The sequence below is a fragment of the Phodopus roborovskii genome, unplaced genomic scaffold (assembly GCF_943737965.1).
Source record: "Phodopus roborovskii unplaced genomic scaffold, PHOROB, whole genome shotgun sequence".
NCBI lineage: Eukaryota > Metazoa > Chordata > Mammalia > Rodentia > Cricetidae > Phodopus > Phodopus roborovskii.
Window position 1 is genome coordinate 20,474,781 of NW_026126567.1, and position 25,575 is coordinate 20,500,355.

Sequence of the window (25,575 nt, forward strand, 5' to 3'; positions counted from 1 at the left end):
AAAGAAACCCTGTCTCAAAAATGCAATAAAAACAAAACAAAACAAAAACTAATATGCTAAACCCGTGTGTGTGTGTGTGTGTGTGTGTGTGTGTGTGTGTGTGTGTGTGTGTAACCCCAAATCTATGGAAGAAGAGCTCTCTGGAAAGAAAGGTATTTCATAGATACAGGCCTTGTGCTTGAGACACTTTGTAGAATGTTTTTGAATGACGGCAGTGTGGTGCTATGAGAAGGAAAACATTCTTGCTGCTCTGGCTCTGAGCCTAACACTCTGCCTAGAGCCTACCTCATGTTTCTCACTCCCTAAATAAGGATATTACTATGTTGCAGTAAACTGAAAAGCTTCCTCCAGGGTTATATGGTTAGTCACTAAAGCCAAAGGTCAACCTGGTGTCCTGAGTCAGTGCTGTGTACTTTCCAACAGTACTGTTTGGCTGTAATAAAACCATCCTTTGGGGTTCTTCAATTTAGTTAGAAATGTCATCCTCGTGAACCATACTAAATAGATATAGTGCATTTTGGAGGGCTTTAACCTCTACATACTCCCTAATGTTATAATTTCCATTTGTCAGCTTACGAAACCCTTACAAATTATTTAAAATAAATATTCTTGTTTTGTAAATGAAAATCCTATGGCTTGGAGTAGCACAAATAATTATTCTTCAAAATATGTCAGTGAAGTAGCGGTGCATCTAGGATTCAACTGGATGACTGCTTTCCCCAACGCTTACTCTATTTTCTCTTTCTTATTAAAGAATAACAAAATCAAACAAATGTGTAAGCTTCCAGTGTGTGCTTTTGTAAAAATAAAAGCAATGATTTCCTCCCTGCCTTGTTTCTTGTTAAAATTGATATGAGGAGTAAAATAGTGCAATGTAGTTTTAAGTTTTCACACTGGCCTTTTTCTTTGTAATACTGGAAAAAATGTGTAGATGTCTTCGTCTCTTGGCTTTCTATTCCTTTTTATTTCTCATATACTGAACAGCCCCATTGTCAGGACCAAAGTAAAGCAGAAACTATGACTCTAATGCCAAATCAAAATGATGACATCTAAATAAATTTCCCAATCCCTTTGAGACAGGCTGCTCCCCTCACATGTTACGGGATTTATAGGGAGCAGCTGGATGCTGCTCACAGATGCTCATCCCCACTCCACCTCCCACAACTCCCCAGTGACTGGAAAACTCTGAGTCCTGTCTTCAGTTTACTTCCTCTGAGGTCCTAGCCTTGCAGTTTGTCCCCAGTCCACGGCCACGTTTCATTGGTTCACTAATTGTTTTCTGACTGTGCAAAAATATAAAGGGAGTCTTTTGAAAACTTGAATTACACCAAAAGTACAAAATCAAGTGAAACAACTTTTTAAAACGTAAAACTAAGGAAAATATCTAGCTCTCTTAAAAGATTTAGCCATTATTAAATAAGCCTACTTAAACGTAAAGCACACATAGCCTTGCCTCACCGCCGCTCTTAACAAAGCTCTGAGTTTTCAAGTTTGTTTTTCTCCATGACCATTCAAACCAGTGCCTCCAGTGCCTCGAGAGTAGAAACAGAATTGAGCCTGATTTTGTGCGTAGTTGCCTTATGTGTTATAGAGTTGTCTGGAGAGTGAACAGAACATACTCAAGACCATGCTACTTAAACTCCAAATCCTAAGAATACATTCCAAAGTTGATGAAATGTGTCTGTTGTGTTCCCGGTGTTTCATCTAAAACGCCTCTTCTGTCTTTTCCTTTCTCACCATCATCTTCATTGTTAATGACCCACCGGCTGACAGTGTCTTTACATCCAAAATGCAAAGCAGACAGATGGGCTTGTCAGGGAAGAGCATGACCAAGAGCACCAGCCTCAGCGGAGACATGTGCTCACTGGAGAAGAACGACGGCAGCCAGTCGGACACGGCCGTGGGCACCTTGGGTACCAGTGGCAAGAAGCGACGCTCTAGCATTGGGGCCAAAATGGTAGCTATTGTTGGTCTCTCACGGAAAAGTCGCAGCGCTTCTCAACTCAGCCAAACCGGTAGGAATTTCTGTTTGTTTGTTTCTCTTGAGTTCGTATTGAGTTGTCATTACAATATACATTCTTTTCGTGTCATTTTATCACAGTAATTTGTGGATGGTGACATCGTCCAGAAGCAAAGGAGGGTGTTAGGCTAGTGCATTCTTCTGAAAAGTAACAACAAATTTTTTTTTGCAGCGTTAAACAACCTGTTTCAAAGTGAACTTGGACTGCAGTTGAAAATGGGTGTCTTTGCTCCTCAGGGGAGAAGCTCTGGCGGCTACTGCTAGGTGCTGAAGCCTTTTTGTGAGGCAACTTTAGTCTGCAGGACGTTTGCTTTTCCCTAGGTTCCTCACCGTGGAGCCTGCCGTATTAATTTTCATTCCCAGCAATTTGTGATGGAGATGACACCTCATAGTTTGTGTTTATTGCCGACAACCTAACTTTCTTTTCAGTCTGTAAACAAAATTTACCGGTACTATCAGTTTCCTCGCTAAGTCTTCATTTCCTTGTTAAAACTTCAAGCTGCAGTACTCTTTAACCGCTGCTATGGAGGGATTTTTTCTGCTGACAGTGAAGATATTCAAGGCTTTGCTACTTTCAAATTCGGTTTCTAATTACATCTGCAAAAATAAATTATACACAGCACTCCTACTCAGAAAAGCCACTGTTAGCAATTAAGAAATTTGTGAGTCAAAGCAATGCCTTTTTTCAAAAGGATGTTGCTAATTAAACATTAAAACCCTGGTATCTTGAAAATAATAGCATATCTTCTACTTAAACAAAGGCATGTATGTGGTGTTCTTTTATAGTAAAATAAATTATAGGAAACCGGATTAAACCTAATTTCTGTTTGGATGCAAAGGTTTTTGTTTTCGTTTTATAAGAAATTGGAGTATATATCTACAACACAAAATAATTAAAAGTTGTATTAATTCTTGGACCCGGCTAATCTTGCTTTTGCAAACCATACTTTGATTATAAAAGTTGGGCCTTGTGTAATAACATCATATTGCAATAGTTATTTAATAATAGTTTTAAATTCTAGTTGTAGCTTACTTGATAGAAGTTTTGTTATTGTAATTTTTGTTTGGTGTTTTACAATGCTATTTCTCACTTTTATATAAAACAAATTTAATTTGCAGATGCACAGGTTACCTTTAATTGATTTAAAAAACAGATAATACTTATATATGATTAAATGTGTTGACATAGTAAATGTTGGGATTTTGATTGAGAGGTGGTTTTGTACTTTCTAGCAATTAAAACTTTATTGCAATTCTTTATTTAAACTTGCAAGCATCTGTAAATATGAAGTCACACTAAAATAGTCTGTGTTTTAAAAAGAGTTAGAAATGCACATCAAATTAATGAAGAAAGGGGGATACAGAGAGGTAGAGCCCTGGATATTGATCTGCACTAGGACAGAAGCAAGGCAGTCCAGCTGTTGTTGCACTGCAGGAAAACTATGGCAATGTGTTCTGGGCATTGCAAAAGGCTTCAGGAAAAGACCTTAAGGAATGAAGATGCTATCTATGGGTGTTTAACTCAGCTAAAACATTACACAATACATACACTTTTTGAAACATCACATTCAATTAACATAAGCTTTTTATTTTTTATGTATGTCAATTAAAATGCATTTATTTTTTATTTCAAAATAAGAAAATGAGACTAAAGCTTAGATAATATCTGGCATTAACCTACATAATCAATCATACTCAATGAAATTTTTTGGCCAACACTGAGTACTTCCTATGTATCAGGTACATCAAGTACAAAGGCAAGCCAAGGTCACTTATGTCAGGATGCTTAAATCACAGACAAATATTTAATGTGTTGCTTCCAGAGTCTGTCAGGGCTACAACTAGAGCTACACAGAAGATGCACTGGAGACGCAGAGGACAACTCTCACCCAATCTAGAGCTTTAGGAGTTCATCCTTGGAGAAGAGGGTCCCAGATCTACAATATTGTCTCAATGACTAGAGTGACCATGAGCTAGGCTCTAGACAGAAACCATAATGAGCAAGGTCTACAGGTGGATATGCACCAGAATGAGTAAGCTGTTCTGTGTAACTAACAGAAAGCAACTGGCCTGACTGCCTAGAGACAAGGCTGATAGACAGTCGGCACGGTACTCCTGTTGGGAGGAAGTAGAGAAGGGATGATAGACTCAGGGAAGTTTAGTACTCAGGCAGTGGCAACAGGGGAGACACGAAGACAGAAAGAGGTGCTCCAAAGCTGCCCCCACCCCAGTTTCTTATTTGATCCATGAGTAGATCGCCGTGCCTTTAACAAATACTGTATGCAGAAGAGGAATGTGTAGGGAAGGACCAAGAGGAATGAGTCTGAATACCTTGACTTTATATATCTGTGCAATCCCCAAGCAGAGATACCCAAAACATATTCAACTAACTCTTAACATAAACATGAGAGTTATGATGTTTAGACTACACTTAAAGCTGGAGTTGTCTGAGAAGAACACAATGGATGAAAGAGCGGTAAACTGAGGCAATACTCATTGGAAGATTGAGTTTTAGAGTTGCATCCAGGAAGGATATTGCAGAGAGGAGACAAAAGAAAAAGAAAAAAAAAGGGAGGATTACAAAAAAAGATCTAAGAAGACTTTGTCATGGGAGCCAAACCTGTAGAATTAAGAAGAGACTGGTCAGTATTTCTCCATGGCCAATGCCTTTCTGTACACTTCTTACACAGCATTTCTGTTTCAAAATTATGGATCCATGAGCTCATACAGAGATTCTTTAACAATACTGGCTTGGTTTCCACACATAACAAATCATAGACTTTTATCTTCACAAACACTGTGATGTTGGTGAGCATTTTATTTTAAATTTTAAATGTTCCTTGCTAGGTAGCCCTTTCCTTTGTATTAGAGAACAAAGAGTAAGGCCTCTGTGTCGTTGTCTTCATTAATTATTCAGAAGCTCTATGTCATTACATTTTTAATCATGTTTAAAATAGGTGATTAGTTCCAACTACCAACTTAGTAATTTTGACCTAGTAACAACAGAATCAGATCATGTTTTTGTATAACTACAGAACAGTTTGGTTGTTATAAATAGTTGTTAGATCTCTGTGTGTGTGTGTGTGTGTGTGTGTGTGTGTGTGCGCGTGCGTGCGTGCTTGCGTGTGTGTGTGTGAAACAGGTCCCCCTTTATCTTAGCTTTTTTTTTCCTAATAACCATTTGAGTCCAACTGTGTTACCCATGTGTGAGTGTGTGGGGGCCATCCACTGGAGCATGGGTAACCTAGCAGTGGCCACATTCTCCAAATAAAATGACTTCTAAGCCAGGGGTGGGTTCATATATGCCAAATATTTCTTCTTCATTATCTCATCCTATAATGGCTTATTGTTACTGCTTATACAAAAAATAAAACTCTTAAGTTATTGTTAAGGAATCATCCATAGTGTCTGCAAAAGCAGATGGTCTAGTATTATACCTTTCCACACATGTAGATTGTGAATTATTAATTTGCTGTGAGTACTTGTACTATTTTATTTATTTCTTATCACAAGCTGAGATTGCTTATGTATTTAATGCTGGATTTGAATGTGTACTTTATTACCCATAACTTTATAGCATCTAAAAAGGGTCTTTAGCCTCCTAGTGCAGCAGTCTGTGAAGTAGTCAGTCCCTGGGCATCTTTGCAGGGTCATTCTGACTACCATCAGTGTTGACAGTAAAGGGGGAATTCGTATGTTCATATGTTTCTTGGCAGCAACATATGAAGAAATAAAAGTTAACTTTCACAATTTACATGTAAACACAAGATTTAAACTTTTCCTAACATAACATAAATGCTAGTATTTACTATATTAAAACTATATATGATGTTGTTTAATTTTTACCATGTGCCATCGCCCGATTTTACACATCAAAAGCTTTATGGGAGGCAGATCTGCTCCACAGTTGGCGATCACTCCAGGTCATCTGCAATGTGCTTTTGTAATCCTTTTGTAATCAGTTCTGCCCATATCACTAGGGGAAAAACTTCCTTTCAAAACAAAAATTCCTTGGGGTAAGACTTTTAATATAGGCTTTACTTAATTTAACTGGTTATAAATTTAAAGTGTAAATAGCCAAGAGAAATTGTTCTTGGGAATAATCAGTAGTTGCCTAGTAACTGTAAATAAGTAGATTATAAAAGCGTGTTTCTGAGCTGAGGAACACATATAAAGAAATCTTATATTTTATTAGACCGAAATGTTTTATAGTTTTCCTGAGTATCTGAGTATAAATAGAAATTCAGTCTTGAGGTCAAGGCCATTTGAAATGAATTCCCACACACCTATGGATGCAGGGAACTGCAATATGACTTTTATCCTTACAACTCCTGCTTTAGTTAAATACTATGAAAACTTCCAAAGGGAGAACAGCAGTTATCTGTTGGTAAATTAATAAAACTAGACACATAATATAACTATGAGCAATGTCGAGGAATGACGGTGTAGCTCATTTTTCCAGTGTAGGGAAAAGGCTGTTGGCCTGTTATCCCCAAGGGCTTGGATGTTGTTTTGCATTGCACATGTCATAGAATGAACACCACTAACACGGACTCCATTTTCTCTGGTGCTGTGCTAAGTGAGCATCCTTATAATTCTTTATTCCAGGGTAAATGCTTTTTTTAATTAAAACTGCTACTCACTACCTCATAATGTTCTAAAATTATTCAGTGACTATTTATTTGGGCTTACTGTTAAACAAACAATTTGACATGGGCTCACTCAGGTTCTCGTTGTTTGGTATGTATGTTCCAGAGGGTAAACGGTTGTAAACAAATGATGAGTAACTAGTCAAAATGACAAAGCTTGCCTTGAAGTAAGAATCCATCACAGAGAACGCTAACCTAGTCTGCCCTATCTTTCTGTCATCAAAGCCTGTGTGCTTTGGATTTCAATCCTACCAAAGGATCTGCATTTGTATGCTGTGTCTGATGTGCCAGGAAGAGGCAGCTGATCGTAGTTCAATATAGGTCTGTATTCTAGATTAAAATATTGGGAAAGTAGACTCTAGCACACGTTAGCCTTCCAGTTAGGGACAAATAGAATGATGTAAGGGGGGGAGGTTGATCCTACAGGTGCCTTTGTTTCTTTGTATTGCTCTGATATATGCAAAATTCATTTTTTTTTTACTGGCAACTTTATAATTTCATAGAAAAATCAAAGTGTAGCAAGAGCTGATAACAAAGTAGGAGCAGAGGAGGGGAAACATTTTGATGAGGAAATTGACAGTGAGGTGACACACTGCTGAAGGGAGGTAATAATGATCGAGGGGGCAAGTTGCACCACTGAGTAGTGGTGTCCACAGGCAACACACTGAGGCAGCTTTTACATCAGCCCCTCTCGCAAACCCTGCTGTCCAGAGGAAGTAAGGTGCTGAAGGTAGGGGCAAGGGCCACTGACCTCCTGTCACACACACACTTTCTGCTCTGCCTGGGACTGAGGGGTCTCTTCTCTCCGTCCCCGCCCATTTCATTTCTGTTGCTTCCAGCTGTGATTTCTTTCCTGGTACAAGAGCTTCTCTGTCATAGGAGGAGGCCAGAGCTCTGACTCTCCAGCAGACCGGTTCCTCTTCATTGTACCGGTCAGTTGGGAAATAGCTTATTGGAAACTCGAATCTGACAAATTTTTACTTCTGTGTGCTAAAACAGACCGAATACAAAGACCGTGTGTGAGCTTTGTTCTCAAATACAATATTTATGTGGCATATTACACTTGGAAAATGTTCTTTGCAAATAAAGATAATGAAATTATTTTAAACAAATTAAAGGACCTATGCCTTATAAACAAAATTCTCAATTTCATGAGCAATGAAAAGATGCTTTTCTTTATAACTAAACACAAATATGTTCATTGAGGAATCCAGTCTGGCTTCCTGTCTTAATTTATATTCTAATCACATGAGAAGATGTAGTGGTTAGATTATCTAAGCATTCTCTTCTGGCTGTCACAACCAGTCAGAAACAGTATAGAAACCTTCTCTGATGGGATACAATCAGCAGTCTACCAACATCATGACCACCACCATCAACACCAACATCATCATCATCCCGGTCTGTTGCAGACCAATACTGGCCTAGATTTAGTTCAAAATGAGTGTGATTACATTCTTTCAGATTTTCATCTTCATGCCTTTGGATATATTTATATTCACAGCTATGAGGGATAAACTTTTCCATAATGACAAAATCTATATGAGTAGCTTTTCTTTTTGAAGAAAACTGAAATGTAAGTAATTGAATATGAGTTATATTTTTTCCACACAAATTTCTAAATATTTCTGTTCTCTACAGAAGTTTTGTTTACTTTTAATCTTATATCTTGTCATGAGAGTGCTATGTCAGAAACATAAACACATATGGGTCTTTCCATGATATCAGAGTAACAATGGATTTGCAAGATATAGTGGTATCACTGGCAACAATTTACTAAATAATCCTGCTTTCCTTGATAGCCACACCTAGGCAAACACAGTTCTTTTATTCCAATATTAATTACTAATATTAACTCTTGAATCATGTATTATGTATTACACAGTAAATACATCTATATATGTGCAAGTATGTAGGCTTCAGAACAGCTTCAAAGGCTTAAGGTATTACAATAACACAGATTTTTTTTTTTGTTAGTCTTGTACTATTCGCTTCACCCCTTGCCCAGGCCTACGCCTAAATTTTACTTTTATGATAGTATTTTTAATGGACTCGGGAGTAAAGATTGAGTATGCTTAGGATAATATAGAATCACACAGAAATGGTCAGCTGCTAAAAGTGGAGGCCTTCCTTACTAATTTCTTTTAGATATTTCTCACAGCACATAATTCATTAAAAAGTATATAACCCAGCAGTTTTTAATGTATTCAAGTCATATGCAGTCATCTCCACAATTTCAGAGTATTGTCATCATATCCAAAGCTCCTCCCCCACTCCGCAAAGCTGTCAGGGTTCTGACCCATTCCTCCTTCTCTGCCCTTCAGCAACTGCTAATCTTTTCGGCATATCTTTACATTTCTCTCTTCTGAGGTTCCGTTATAAATGCTAGTCTTTCCTAACTAAACTCTCATTCAGAATAATGTTTTTCAAGATTTACTCATGTTGTCATGCTTTGTGTGGTTATGCCTCTTTCATGTCACCTTTTAATGAACATGTGGGTTGTTTCCATTATGAATAATGCTGGTGTAAACACTCGTTCGTCTACAAGTAGGGCTACAGGATGATTTGAGAGCTCTATGTTTAGTCATTTGGGGAAAAACTAATGAAATTCTGGACTGTTTATCAGAGTAGAAAGAATAGTCTTTTTTGTCTTCTGAGCTGAGACTTTTGCCCTATAAGTTTGTGATAGAGTTGAATAAACCTCACAGCCTATAGTTGATAGTTTTGTTAATTTTTACCATTAAAGATGTTTTGAGTGAAACTCAACAGATAGATGTAGCTGTTATAGTGTGTGTGTGTGTGTGTGAGTGTGTGTGTGTGTGTGTGTGTGTGTGTGTGTGTGTGTCCTTTAAATTGGGGTTAGGGTGGGAAACTGTGAAACAATACGCTTGTGGTAAATTTTTCAGTTATGCCTAATGCCCAATGGCAGCCTTAGATGATATGCATTGACACTTATTATCTTGAAACCCAAATCTGATAGTATGCAGTGTTCTTACTCATATCTACCCCACACTAATTATATAGAAAATGTGGGGGGTTTTGTTGTTGTTGTTTTGTTTGTTTGTTTTTGTTTTTTGTAAAAGCAAATTTCTACATAGCCAGAGGCAAAGGTCCCAATGCTATATCATGATACTCAGAGGGCCACTATGTCTTTTCTTGGTGTCATACTGCCTGGACCACAGTTATCCTGAACATGCCACATTGGGTCATAAACTTTTAAAAGCAAAGATTTTAGGTGCTATGTAAACTGCTACAATTCTTAGAGCTTCTATTCATATATATATTTGCTTGCTACCAGGCTACATTTCAAGCCATTCAGGAAGGCACTACTAATTTAAGCTCTTTTATCTCCTTCTTGATATCTAAAAATAATGTTTTTTATCTAACATAAAAGAGATTTTATGCTTGATTGATTTTAAATATTCTTTGTGGAGTAAATCTTTCCCTGATGATAGATCTAAGCCTTTGTGATTTCCCTTTTATCCTGCAAGTTTAGATCTCTTTCCAAACAGATAAAAGAAGCTTCCAGTGGCCATCAGCAGTTGCTGTTGAGTGTTTTTTAGAAATTCTCATTTTACATAATGCTAAGAGGTAGAGTAAAACATACCCTTAAGATAATAAAAATTAATGTGATATACACCCTATAAATTCTTAGTTAATCAATAGTTGGGGCTTAGAAATAGTAAAGAATAAAGCAATTAAGCCTCATCTGCTCCTTTTGAAAACACTGAGTTTGAGGCATTTTTCAATGTGTGTATACATGTGTGTCATAGTAAGAAGTCAGGCTTTTTAAAAGTTTATGTGTGCCATGGTAAGAAGTAATATTTTTGTTTATCATACAAAAAACTTTAGAATATTCATGGTCTATGTAGTACATTGTTTGTTTTACTGATCATGTGTGGGGTGTGCCAGTATTACTTGCTAACACGTGTTCTGACTAGGGGGTTATAAAACAATATTTTCAGTATTAACCCTGGATCATGGAAAGCATAATTGCTTTGATTATATCTTTTTATGCATATGAATAGATGAAAATGTGTTCAGATTTAAAGTTACATTTTCATTTCACACCAGAAACCTAATTTCAAGTCTATAACCCCTAAGGAATAAAGCTTGGGATCTCATTTAAGCCATTAATTAATTGCATTTCATAGTCAGCAAAAATGATTCATTAAAGCACTGTGTTTTTCCTGGTAATGATGGGTTATGCATAAATTTTTAACTACCCAAGATCACTTTAACCTTTCAAAACTGCCAAAGAATAAAGAGCCATTCAACATCCCCAAGTGATACATATATGGTCTCTACCCACCCCCCCCCCAAAAAAAAAAGACAAAAGGCTTTCCAGGTTTGTCTGGATTGATAGTATACCAACATCCAGACAGAAGGCACTATTGCAACATTGTAAACATTATACATTAGGCTGTGACTATAGACTAGAAATCAGATCCATTGTTAGAATCCTGAAACTATAAGCTTCTAAAGGTTCAGTAGAAATCCTTTGTATTCTCCATTAGTAAGTTATCTGATTTACAATGTTTCTACCATTTACTGACCAGCCTGGCTTCTGGCTCTGCCAAAGTATAGGACATAGGAAAGGTGCTAAAGATTACTGTCTGTCTCTATGGAGTTGACAACTGTGTCACCCTGAGCATATAGCCCTGTGTCTTTTATGTGAATGCTGTCACTACATCCCCTTGTTCTTTAAGTTCTCATCAACTCTTAGATTGCTGACTAGCTTTCCAGAAAGATGCTCCTCACACAACGCCAGATTATTTTCCATACCCACGTTAGCTAGCATTTGATATTCCCACCTGTGACTTTCACCTGTTGCGGGAGGGAGATAGAATCCCAAAAGTCTGGGCTGCAGCAGTCTAGATTTTCAGAGTGTGGGGAAAGAGTGCTCAAAGGGAATCCATCCTTAAGAAAGAAGAGGGAAGAGCCTATTTTCCCAAGCACATATAAAGAAAAGAAAGGGTGAGAAAAAGTTACAATGGCAAACCAAGAAGTACGGGTCCACGGGGCAGTATCAAGTGTCCAGACACGTGACTTTAACAAGAGTCCAGTTCTTTCCTTGCTGTCATAGACTTCACGGGTCACAGTCTGCAAACACACAAATATGGAAAATAGGTGTCCCTGTAAATCCCACAAAAACTCAGTATAGGCGCTTAAGATTTTCTTAATTTTATGTTAGTTCCTCATATGTGAGAATTTCATTCTGTGTTGTGTAACATGGACAATATGATGAGAGCAGTGAGCTCGAGACTATCCTTCAGGGAACATAGTAAGGGAACAGATATCTTCCTGCTGGTGGAGGAGTAACAACAGGGTTAAGAAAGCCTCAGAAAAGCAATATGTAGATGAAACGCAAGCATTCCAAAGATACAGCCTTTTCTTTCATTATTGAAGTCTTATATAGCATAGGTCCATGAACTCTCTTGCTTTCACCATTAAACACAGCACATTTTGCATTTCTAAGGTGTTTTCCCCCTTTTTTCTTACTTCAGCATAAAGTTCCATATCTTTAGCTGAATAGTTTCCCTTCTCTTTAAAGATAGACATACAGAGAGATGATGGATGGACAGACAGACGGACAGACCGACTTAAAAAATAAAAGTTAGTTTCTGTTATACTGAAAAGGCCATAGGATTTAGACCTTATGTATCAAACATGCATTGTTACTTATTTAAAATTTTCTAGAAGCTTGATGTTAGCAAACCTAAGTTGTTAGGCATACATCTCTAAGCTAGCTTTTGTTAACCTGAGTATACCTTTATAACTTAGGAATTTATCATTATACAAAAGTCCACCCTAATTCAAAATACCTTGGAGACCTGTAGTTGCTCTCTTAGTCTAAAAATAATATACAGTAATAAGCAGAAGGAATGGTAAGACTGAGTCTCATGAGTGTTGCTTTGGTTGATTATACCACATGGTCACTTTACGATAGCGAAGTTCATGGCATGTGTTCTTTGACTGTAGTAAAGATGGCTGCCAAGCACAAGGTCTTTTCACCCTGAGGCATCATCCAAAATGAACACAAGCCAGGTAGCTGCTGTTCATAAACATCTTTTTTTATTACAGTATGATGTAGTAGACCTAGTTTTCTAAACAAGAGTGAAATCATATATGTTGCATGCTGTAGCAAGTTAAAATTACCCAGGTTTTTAACCATATCCAAAGAATTTACAAATTGAGATAAAGAGTTTACATAGAATTGAGAGATATCTCTATCTCCATGTGCATTTATCATGAGGTCTGTTAAAATATTCAGTGGCAGGGAAATATCTAATAAAAGCTGATTGCTTTTACCAAGTTTAGACTCTTGGGTATGTTCTTTTCTGTGGAGCTTGTAGAATTTGTTTATAAAATATATGCCTTTTATCCTTTTGAAGAGCCATCTATAAAAGCATAAAAACAATCTCTATGGGATTATAAAATGTCAGTTTAGGCAACAGCCATGGGTATCCTTTATTTAGTGGAACAATCACATCTATGGGCTCTTTACCAGTAAGGTGTTAATTCTGAGATACCACTTTAGCAGCAGCATTATTTAATAAGCTAACGACTGCTCTGGTTCAGGTGTTGTACATCCTAGAGAACTTAACCAATAGTTTCCAGAAAGTGACTTAAAGAGCAGAACCAAATCCAAAGTAGTGATAAACAGATGAGAGTGTACTCAACGCTATGACCCAAAATTTTAAATCTTGTTCTTTTGGTGTATTTACCATGAAAGTTAAGCATTCCTTTAAGTATTGATTACACAAGAAGGAGAAAAGAGCATGTTGTTTATGTTGTAATTATAATTGTTCCTGTACTAGAAGTTGGGCCCGTTTTAATTTTTCCCATGAAGGTACCTTTGACATTGAGTTAATACTGCTATGAGGAAAAACAAAAAGCAGACAAACAAGAAACGTCTTAAGTTCCAGGCCAGCTGAGCTGGCTCGTGCTGCAGGCAGCACACCATCCTATTTCTTGGAATTCAGGTGCTGCGGGGGCTGCTCCTTTCTTTCCAGCTGAGGAAAATGGCCACATGGCCAGAGGCGCTGCATTCCAGTGAGATTGCTTAGGGCGAGCCCCACACTCATGACTGACCTCGAGCCGAGGTGCTTGAATTTTATGATTGCCTTTCATGGGCTCTTTTTACATTAGTTGCTATGAATGTGAAGTTGCAGAGCTGTTGGTCTGGATATGTTGCTCCTTTGGGTCATAACAAATACTTCAGTCATTGTACAAAATGCCTTATCTCTGAGGACTGAGCAGAACCCATATTAATCGCTAATTGAGCGGATTGAGTTTTCTTAACCCCTAATTTTCTATTTAAAGAAAACTTTTCTCACCTTCTTGGGGAGTTGTGTGCCCTACATTCAGGCATCAGAAGTTGTGGGGTCCCTGCAGGTATCACCACCAGAATGGAATGCGAAGGGAATGAGAATGCAACCTCAGTGCAGGCAGGCTTGGTCAGTCAGACTAGACCGAGAATGCTGGAAAGTCTGATGCTGTGGTTTATTCTCCTAACACAGTTAAACACACTCAAACTTTGGGGAAGGTTTCCAGGTGATGATTATCACAACAAAGCTTCAGGGACAGCTACACAGAAACTCCTAGCAAAGTGGCAAAGCACCTGTGACCTTTACAGTAAGACTGAGTTCTATTGGCTAATAAACAGTACAGGGCAAGGACCTAGAGGAAGGATTTGTAATAATTGTAAGGGTGGGCTCTATTGATGGAGGATGCAGAGTGCCTGGGACCTCTTCATAAGGGTGGGCTCTATTCACTGAGAGACAAAAGCTCATTATTAGGCCTGAACAACGCCCCAGATTTTGGAGGACTCAGGAAGGCTGGTTGCATAGAATAATGACGAGATCACTGGGTGGTTAGAGGAAAGCTACGCCAGCCTTCTGGGTGACCAGACATCATTCATTTCCTTCTGTGAAGAAGATCTTGGTTTCTCCAATGCTTACTCTAAACTGTGCTTCCTACATCTTAGTAGAAGATACTCTCCACTTTCATCTTGTCAGAAATTCCTGTCACTGGAGATTGCAATGTTGTTGAAGCCCTTTTAATATACTTTCTTATTGTGAAATAGCGTGAGCTTACAAGTAATTGCAAAATTAATGGAGTCTCGGGTACCTTTGCCCCAAATCCTCCTAGGGTTAACGTTTAGTTTAACTATAATATGGTACCATCACCAGTAGATCCATATTAGTGCAATAATATTAACTAGACTTCAGGCCTTAGAAGTACTGAGTGAATATAGGAGCCTAGAAATTTTCCTGTATATAAAATTTATGCTGTAGATATAGCCACTGTTTGCACTGCTATTAAAATGCCAAAGATTACACATTCTTGTTAAACAATATTCTATTAATTTTTACTTTTTGGGTAGGCAGATTAATTTATTAGTAAAGGTACTTCTTTTTTCAGGTAGTAATGAATATCCATTAGTCCTTGAAGGAAATCATGTGAAAATTAAATATGAACAAGATTTTTCCTGTACACTATTTAGTGTTAAGCAACAGGTAGGCTAGCATCACTTAACACTGGAGGTGTATTCTGAGAAATGTGTCATTAAGCCATTTCCTCACTGTGAGGACATCCCGGAGTACTCACAGACCTGGATGATACAGAACAGACACCCAGACACCCAACCTGCCCTCCTGACAAAACCAGAGGCCCAATAAACATGAATGAGGCCGCTGCCTTATAAATATATAAATATGCTTACATATATATGCATATATACACACCTAAGTAAGAGAGATAAACAATAACAGCAAAAAGTGTAGTATGGTAAGGACATAGATGAGTAATGCTTACTTATTATCATTAACCTTTTTTCTGTCTCATATATACACACGTATATGTATGAAGACAAGAGTATTCGTTTAAGAAACTACAAATGTACTTTGTTGAAACTGGAAAATTTAAAATTTGCCGCTTAACTATTCTCAAAAGGAAAATACAGTGAGTTCAGTGACATTAAATGCTCACAAATCCTATATTTGTAGAAATATAGGTCTTATGCAATCAAATGGCCCTAAATAGCCACACCTTAATAGAAGAGAACTATAGTGCTAACATGCTCTCATTTTAAAACTTACCTACAAATCTAATCACAACGCTGGAGACCAGAAACCAACCCTTGCATATGTGACAACCATTCAACAGAGAAAATGCAGTCTTCTCCAGTGAGGCTGGGGAAACTGGACATCCATTGCAGAGAACAAAGCTAGACCCTCACCTATCACATAGAGCAAGACTCACACTGGACATCCATTGCAGAGAACTGGACATCCATTGCAGAGAACAAAGCTAGACCCTCACCTATCACATAGAGCAAGACTCACACTGGACATCCATTGCAGAGAACTGGACATCCATTGCAGAGAACAAAGCTAGACCCTCACCTATCACATAGAGCAAGACTCACACTGGGTCAGTGTCTTTAGCTTTGGTTGTGACTTCTGAGTCAGTCTCTTTGCTAGTTATGGGCCTACTGAACAAGCCCCATTTCTTTGTGATCCTGCCTGTGTGTTTCTGGTGAGGTGACCACTTTTATCTATATTTTACACTTTACTTTCACACACTTGTTCATTGTACTCACTTGTAACATATTGATTGGTGTTGTTGTGTTGACTCTAATTTCCCTATTTCACTTTTTAGTTTAGTAAATGTCTCTCTCTCTCTCTCTCTCTCTCTCTCTCTCTCTGTGTGTGTGTGTGTGTGTGTGTGTGTGTCTGTCTGTCTGTCTGTCTGTCTCTCTCTCTCTCTCTCTGTCTCCTTTCCTCCCTCTCCATCTTTGCAGGTGACTCTCAGCCACACTCATGTCTAAAAAATGCTTGTTTTTATTATATTGCTCTTTCAGTAAACTTATTTTTGTTTTGGTTCCCAGAAATGCTACTTTAACAGTAATCAAGATTTAATAATTGAATAAATTAATGTCTTAAAGCATCTAGAAACAATATTAACTATAGCATTACAACCTTATTGGTCTTAAAAAATATTATGAGCAGAAAATAATCTTGATTTGTCGTAACAATACGAAGTTTAGACAGCATTGTGTTCCATTTGGTGTCTGTAGAAGCCAAAGTCTATATCAAAAGTCACTCAACTACTGAAAGTTTTACTCAGTTAATTAAGTTTTATGCAGAGTGTAGCTGTGTTGCTCAGGCTAGCATTAAAGCCATGCTCCTCTGCCCCATCTTCTAGAGTGCTAGGATTATAGGGGTATGCCACCACAGCCTGCTCTAACTATTTTTATTCTTTGGAAGTTACATTATAGAAAATTTTGTTAAGGGATGCTGATGTTTGCCTGTTCCGAACTCTAGTTAATATAAATTCTCATCTGTCAGAAACATAAAGCAATGCACTAAATTATGACCAAGGGTCTCTAGTAATATTTGGACCACATTACATGGAAATAAGTTCCTTGCTTTCTGCAGGTGTCTGTTGTGTTAGTCAACATTTTATATCTACAACAAGACACCTGAGATAGCTTCAGAGAAAGAGTGCTTTCTTGTGACAAAATTTCAGAATTTACTTCATTATGCCTGAAGTGAGGCATATTACATGGATTTGAAGTGAAGTGAGGCATGTTACATTGGATCTGAAGTGAGGCATGTTACATTGGGTCTGAAGTAAGGCATGTCACATTAGATCTGAACTGAGGCATGTTACATTGGGTCTGAAGTGAGGCATGTTACAGTGGATCTGAAGTGAGGCACGTTACAGTGGGTCTGAAGTAGAGCCTAATATCCTAGACCAGAAGCAAAGCAGGAGCTTTGGAAAGGCTCAGTGACTTGTTTTCCTGGACAAGCCTCATCCATGCATAGATGCCATTATGTCACAGTAGTCCAGGGACAAATCTGCCAACAATCAATCCATAGCCTTCATGATCCAGTTATCTCTATACATTGCTACCTGAATGTTTGGGGGCACGTATCAGACCCAGACTATAGCATCTATCATGAGACAGTGCTATGGTAAAACAAAACCACTCAGATGATTGTAATGTTTACCGAATATCCATGATATCCCATGCATTCCTTCATATTCACTCTTGGATAACTCTCACTATACAGTTATTATCATTATTCCCTACCATTTACAGGTGAGAAAACTAAGGTGCATAGAGTAGAGTAGCCCAAGCGTGCCTTACACCTGGGACTGTGGACTAGGGGTATAATTGCAACTGTTTCCAGAGCTCCTCCATCCTGTAACCCAAGTGTCAGAAGCAATTGTCTTGCAGATAAAGACTAAGGTGTTAGCCAACCTAGCTTCTAGACACTTCACAAGAAGGAAGAGCAGGATGTAGCTGAAATTTTCTTTGGGCTGCCAACCAGTTCCCAAATAAAGACATGGGGACTTATTATTAATCATGAATGCTCAGCCTTAGCTTAGGCTTGTCCCCACTAGGTCTTTTAAGTTAATTTAACCTGTTTCTATTCATCTTCATTTTGCCTCAGGGCTTTTTTAGCTTTCTTTCATTCTTTATGTCCTACTTTCCTGCTTCCTCTGCGTCTGGCTGGCTGGCCCCTGGCTTTCCATGGTGTCTCTTTTTCTTCTTCCCAAGCCTACACTCCTACTCCTACTTATTCTCCCTGCCTGGAAGTCCTGGCTATACTCTTCCCTATTGGCTCATTAAACCAATCAGGTGCCTTAGGCAGGCAAGGTAAAACAGCAATATATCTTTACATAATTAAACACATGCAACACATCTTTACATAATTAAACAAATATTCCAGAACAGTAGAGACTATTTTAGTTTTGTGTAGAAGAAAGTAAAATGTTTATCTGGAAGCCACTGAATTGGAAAGAAGCCCAGAGACTTATGTGTGCAAAGTAGAAAGAAATCATACAGGCATATTTTGGGGAAGAGATTTAATGATGTGTAAATCCACATATCTGTTTTTAAAAAGAACTGGTTTGTAGTAGGCTAGGATAAAATGCAGACTTTCCTTTAGAGTCAAAGACCTGGAATGTCTACTAAAGTTTCCAGAGTAGCATTGAAGACTATATTTTAGATTCTCTTGTTTGAAGTAGAATACGCTCTGTACCACCTGGCCATTTTTTTCTCGGCCTAGCCAGTCTTTTCCTCATAGATAGCCAACAGTTTTGTCCATTTTCAGAGCTAGAGACTGGCTCTGTTATTAAAGGGAATAAAACTAAAATGAACTTTCTTCAAATCTAGCCTGATAGATTTCTGACAGCTATGCAGACAGAGTTAATCATGGTGTTTGATTATCCCATGTCACGGTCCCCATGCTCTGTGCTTCCTCCCACTCCTTTGTGTCCCAGGGAGCATGATGCATGCTCAGCAGTGCGCGTGTCTCACCTCACAGCATAAGTGAGTCATAGGTGTTTCAGGAGGTGGATGGAAGCTTTAAAGTCTTCCAATAAACGCCTGTTGTGTTAAATAATCATTCAATTATGGGCTGTTACAAAACTCCCCTAGCTAGATGTATAGTACATGTCATAAGACTTTAGAAAATGTGTTTGGTAGGAATTGAGTGGCATTCATAATTCTTTAAACTGAGATGTGAGTAATAAGAAAAGGGCTGTTTAAAATTGAAGAGCATCTTATATAGAGATTATTATATGACATAACAAAGAAAGTGCTCAGTAGGCCATGGTGCTTAGCGGTCTATTTGAGTAACGGATTCCAAAGGAAGTCCTGATATAATAAACAAGGAAAATATGACATTTGAAATGAAAAAGCAAGTATTTCTTAGGTGAAGCTGAGCCTTGGGGAGATGAGATTTATAAATGCAATAGCAGGAAATAGTCTATTTGTCTTCGTATAAACAGATTTTATAGAAAGGAAAACTGGAGGCGGAAGGCCATTTGGTAAACAAACTTTTCAATAGACTTGAAATCTTCTGAACTTGACAAAGAAAACTAAGTAGAGTGATTAAGTGAGTATGAAAGGTAAATCAATGGGATTTTCAGGTTTAATACTGTCAATACTTTAATAAAGTAAAATGGAAAGCTAGAAAATTCCAAATCTCTGAATATTTTTGAGATAGTTAATGTAACTACCACCAGGACGGACGTCTCTGAACAACAGTTGAAAGTTGAAAAGGAGAAAAACAAACAGTATAGTAGAAATCTTGGGAGGGGAGATCATATTTTCTTCAAAAACAAAATACGGTAGAATTAGTTCCTTCCAATTCTGTGACTTGTGTTCACACTTTTATTTCAGCACTTAGCACACAGGGATGTCTGTTTCGTACTTCTGTCCCTGCTAGCTGCCATCTAATAATGGAGATAGACTCCCTCATGGATCTTGTCCCCAGGGCCTGTTAGAGTGCCTCACACATTGTCACACTGGAGGTGCTAAATAACTGGAGGAAGCAGATGGTAAAGGAGGACGGGAAGGCAGTCGGCTCAGAGGACAGGAAAACTATCTTCAAGATGTCTCAAACATCAGCTTCTTGTGGAGACCTCGCTGACTGTCACCTCCTCCTTTCTAAGGGGATGTACTATCTCACTAGCTTATTGTAGAATGGAATGGTTCATTGCTTTGTTGCTGCTTCCCCCTGGCTAGACTGTGAGCTTTGTGGGAACATGATCTTTGCTTTATATACTAATACATTCGAGGTACTAGAGATATAGTAATTGCCTAAATTTAAATGAAACACCCAAAAGAGTTTTTGACATTTTTTTTTTATTAGTATACTCATTGTTTTTGTTCTGGCATATCATCTACTCTGACTACATTTCATTATTCTGTCTCCTCCCACTCCCTCTCATTGCTTTCTTCTTCCCAGGGTCCCTTATATCTGTTTTGACTCAATAATTATGTAGAATGGGAATTTAAAAATACACTTCACACACAGATAATAAATGTGGAATTGATTCCAATCATGAAATGATGAGGAGAGCAGATGCTCATGTCTTAAGATGGACTCTCTCAAGGCAGAGCAGAGGATTCTGGTTACTATGGATTTTTTTTTTTTTTTTAAATACAAAAGAATGAGGGAACTAGAGGGACATTCAGTGAAAGATTTGAGGACATTATGAAGGGAAGCAATTTAGGATTGAAAGCCAAATACTTGAAAGAATAAAGTTCACATGACCTGCAGACATTTAAGTTGAGCCACCAAAACTATCGTCACATTGTGTTTTCTAAAGAGCAGGAAAAAGAAGATGTGGAGAGGGGGGTATAAGGTAGTGGGGAGGATTTGGAGGAGGGAGGCATGAAGGGGAAACCATAATCAGAATATATTGTATGAATATTTTCAACAAAAAATTCTCAGCAAAAGAATAAGACAGCAATATATCCTAATATTTTAAGTAACTCATATGAAAAAAACTAGGTTTGGGGGAAGCAAGGGTCATGTTTTAAGTATTCCATGGTTTTCTGTGGAGGTAGATGTCTGCATATAACAGAAGCATAACTGGAGCTCATTTGGGAGGTTACAGTAAGAATGTAAGATGCCATACGAGCATTGACTGTTATTCTTTAGTTAAGACTGTAATTCTCCATCACTGAACTAATTCAAGAGCAGTTGGCAGATAGAAACACTACCCTGCATAGGATGCTGGATGGCACTGACACCTCTTCAGTCCCTTGGAATTTCACCGAGCCATGTATTTTAAGAGATTTCTAGACAGGCATTAAAGTGGATTCTTTTAAGCTGAAAGGGGTATTTATATAAAGGATTTGTTCCTGTCCCCAGCTTTTATTTTCCTGAATACCACTGTAACAATTTCAAGAATGTCATAAGTCTACACAGAATTCTGAGTGTTCTTGCTTGCCAGTGGGTCCATTTCATTTTCTGTGACAACCTGCCATCATAGGTCCTTCTCTCCCAGGTATGCAGGGCACACTGCAGCTGCTTTTCCTAACCCAGGCTCATTCACTGACACTGAGACCTTTCACGGGCAGCATTGCATGCTATACTGACTGAAAAAAGGTTTCCTAATAATATCTTAAGTCAGTTGTAGGATGCTCATTCCAGTGATGATGGGGAAAGTTACAGTTCTGGCATAGAAAATCTCTGGACCCAGAGAACACTGATTTTGCAGTCGCTTCTACTAAAATAAACTTCCATGGTAGGCTCAAAGCTTACGGGATCCTTCCTCAATGTTCGATCTTGTGATTCTTAGTTATGAGAATCTAAGAATTTCAAATAGGGCAAAATGACAAGCACTTTGCAAGATTCTGATTGTATTTTATTGGCTGGGTTAGATTGTGTGTCCCTTATGTTTCAGTAACTGGGTAAGAAGAAAGTAACGGGTCGTGAATAAACAGAGACAGCCTTTGTTCCAGTCATGAAATGGTGGAGAAGAAAAACTAAAATAGATTTTCTATCATGACACTTTTGGAGTAATACCGTGAAAAGCAGTTGCATAACACTCTAGAGGACTCTACAGACCCAACTTAGATTCTTCTTGCAGGAAAAGGCTGAAAGAGAAGTCATTGTAGGGGCTGGTGAAGCAGAAAGGCATCCATCCTAAAGACTGACCCGTGACTTCACCCTGCTGAGCTGGCAGTTGTGTCCTGTGGTGAGGTGGGAATCAAATGCAGGTTCTGGGGCTACTCAGCACATTTGCATCATACTGTGGCTGCAGAGAAGAGCTTTCAAAGGCTTTCTAGGGCTACTGGAGTGACCCATTCATTCTCTTTTTGAAAGATGTTCTTGGCTCCTTCGTGAAGAATGTCTTGAGGCCTAGGAGGAAAAGGCTTTGGGATGGGTTGAAGAGAAATGGACAGTCATTAAATATGTTTTTAAAGCAGAATCAAAAGTTTGATAATTATTGGATGGAAAAGCATTCAGTAAAGAAAAGATTGGAGAAGGGTGTCCAGATGTTTTTATCTGAGCAGTATTGGCTACTCGTGTCATTTATTAAGTCTATAACATAAGAAGAACACAGATTGCTTTGGGAAAGAAACCAAAAGAGACTGAACTGTCTGTGACACATTCTAGAGGTAATATTAACTGGAAATTCAGGTGCTCAGTACAGCTGCAGGAATGCATTTAAGTTTCCAAACTGGAAATGGAAAGAGGCCACCCTGGGGTGAGGGCGAGAGCCTGTGAGAGAGGAGGGCTCAGAACTGATTGCTAGGATGCACTGTAGACACTGAAGGTATAAATTTGATAGAGGTGCAGTCCCCTGGGGGGAGTGAGAAGATGAGAGATTGGAAGAAAGCTAGGTTGTGAAGAAAGCAAGGTCGTGCTCTTGGAACCTAGTGGTCGGCTCTGTGCAGCGCTGCTGTGCAGGCTGGGAAGACCAGGACCTGGAGGACTTTCAGGGGTGACAGCAGGTTGGTCATTTCGGGTCTCACAAAGAACAGTTTTATTTTTAACTTCTTACATTTCCGTCGGTTTGTTCTTTTTCTGAGTCATTTTGTACCTGTATAATTTGAGCTTTTTGTGAAAACCAAAGTGATTTACTTCTAGATTTCCCCTTTAGTTCCCTTTTCCAGTTAAATACTATGCTTTTCCAAATCGTGCATTAGAATGTAATAATCCTGCAATCTATAGAATTAGTGTCTTGATCTTAAAAGTGCAGCAATTATCATCACTAAAGCAGGAGCGCTTCCCCCTCCCTCTCCTCCTCCTCTTCCCTTCCTCCCTTCGTTGTTTTGGCGCTTGCTGTTCAGGATGCACACTGGTCCTTTGCTTTTTGTTGTTGTTTTGTGTTTTTTGTTTATGTTTTTTTTTTTTTTTGAGACGGGGTTTCTCTGTGTACTCCTGGCTATCCTGGAACTCACTCTGTAGACCAGGCTGACCTCAAACTCACAGAGCTCTGCCTGCCTCTGCCTCCAAGTGCTGAGATTAAAGGCGTGCACCACCACTGCCCAGCTACTTTTTTTTTTTTTTTTTTTGGCATGGGCTTATATGGTCTGTTTTCTTAGTCTTCCTATGCTTACTAATTTAAGTAACACATAGTATTAAATGCAGTAGATTTATCCAGTGACCAATCGGTAATTGACACTACTACTTCATCTATTTGCACTGATGGATAAATATTTCTTTAATATTATTTAATAGTGAGTGAATGAGTGATTCATAAGTCTGCTAAGCAATCAGTTGTCTATGTGAAATGCTTTCATTGGAGACCTTTGGGTGGTAATAATACATTGGTGCTTCATATATATGCTTGTAAAATATTTGATATATAGAAATGTAAGAAAATTTTAAATTCATACTTGAACTAGTCTTCACTTAAATCACTGCTAATGGATGTGTAGTCTTTTATCTTCTTTATGCTTCAAAATCTCTAAAATATTACTGATGAGTTTCAAGATATGTTTGGAGTTGAGTGTATTGCTTAATTAAAAATATGTAAAACTATATCATTAAACAGTATATATAGTTGTTTAATTAACACACACACACAAGAGGACTGCAAATATAGCTCATTTGGCAAAGTAGTTGTTATAGAACCATAAGGACCTGAGCTTGAATACCCAGAACCCACATAAAAAAAAAGCCTTCTCTGGCCATGTATACCTATAACCCCAGGGCTGCGGTTGCGGTGGGAACAGGTAGATCTGAGGGGTTCCTGACAAGCCAGAAGCCAGACAGCCTAGCCAAAATGGCAAGTTCCAGGTTCAACAGTGGACCCAGTCCCCAAACACTAAGGTGAAGGAGAGCTGAGGGACCCATCCCATCACCAGCCTCTGGTTCCCACATACGTCTATATGGGCTAGCACTTGCACACACTTGGGGAAAGTAACTTTATAAAACAAAATTATTATGAATTAGGTATAACATCTAAAACCTTTATAATTAAACCATGGGAAATGCCTAGGGAATGTTGGTTAAGTGCTGTTGTTGACACTGAGAGACATAAACTTCTTCAGGATAATTTTCATAGTTGTCTGTGTGTACAGTCATCTCAGTATCCTTGTAGGATTGGTTCTACCATATCTCTATACCTCACTATAAAAATGGTCAAGTGTAAAATGGTGTAGTATTTGTATACAACCAGGCTCACCTAGTTAACGATTTAACCAAGAATTGCCCTGACCGCCTGACCCTTCTGCCTCCCTGTCCCAGCTGCTAGAATTAGACATGTGTATATCACCCAGCCTTGCTGTATGTTTTCGATGGTTCTGTTTTAGTGTCTGTCTACTCGTTACATTGTCAACTTTATGAAGAAAAAGACCCATTCTAATTTACTCCCAGACTTAAGGGTTTAAGAATTAAAAATGCATTATTATAAGAATACTTGTTGAACAGATAGAAGGAATATAAATTATATCGCAGATTGCCTCCACCTAAGACTGGTTTCCCTGGAATAGTCCACTCTCTCCTCAGACTTCAAGATACCAACCTTACTGTGAAGGTATAAATAAAGTAGGTTATTTGGAGCCACTTTAACTTAAATTTAAAAACCACATACTTAATCTATAATACATCCAAATTGCTCAGACCTTTAATACACAGACATCCATGTAGATCAGACCCTTAGTGCACAGAGACATCGAGGTTGCTCAGACCCTTAGCGCACAGAGACATCCAGGTAGACCAGACCCTTAGTGCACAGAGACATCCAGGTAGACCAGACCCTTTGTGCACAGACATTCAGTGGGAGTCACCCAGTGCAGAGTGGCTTTGTTTGATTACTGAGTTAGCCACTTGGCATGTCATTTTTTTTTTTTTCTTGTTTATCAAATACACTGAGTAGAACAGAACTTCCTCCATCCAGGAGTTCACTTACACCATGTCTAGGTAATGCTTGACCAGGATAAAATTATTTTCATGGGCTTTGTTTTCTCAATATGCTATTTAACATCCTGTATTTTTTAAATGTTTTTGAAGAAAATTCATTTATCTCTACTGTCTTTGATTTTTAGCAACCTTAATGTTACAAATTTCTCATCTCTATACAGTGAACTGATTAAGTTGTCTGCAAGTAAAATCAGACTTCTACAAAAGCATCAGGTCT

The 25,575-nt window shown here is 38.3% G+C and overlaps 1 protein-coding gene across 1 annotated transcript in view; it reads left to right on the forward strand.

Annotated features, from left to right (window-relative positions):
* The window catches only part of Rims2 (regulating synaptic membrane exocytosis 2), a 380,476-nt gene that overhangs the window by 322,910 nt on the left and 31,991 nt on the right, over positions 1-25,575 (forward strand). Inside the window, exon 25 of the mRNA XM_051202763.1 lies at positions 1,774-2,015. Within this exon, the coding sequence (XP_051058720.1) occupies positions 1,774-2,015 (242 nt within the window). The remainder of the gene's footprint in view (positions 1-1,773; positions 2,016-25,575) is intronic.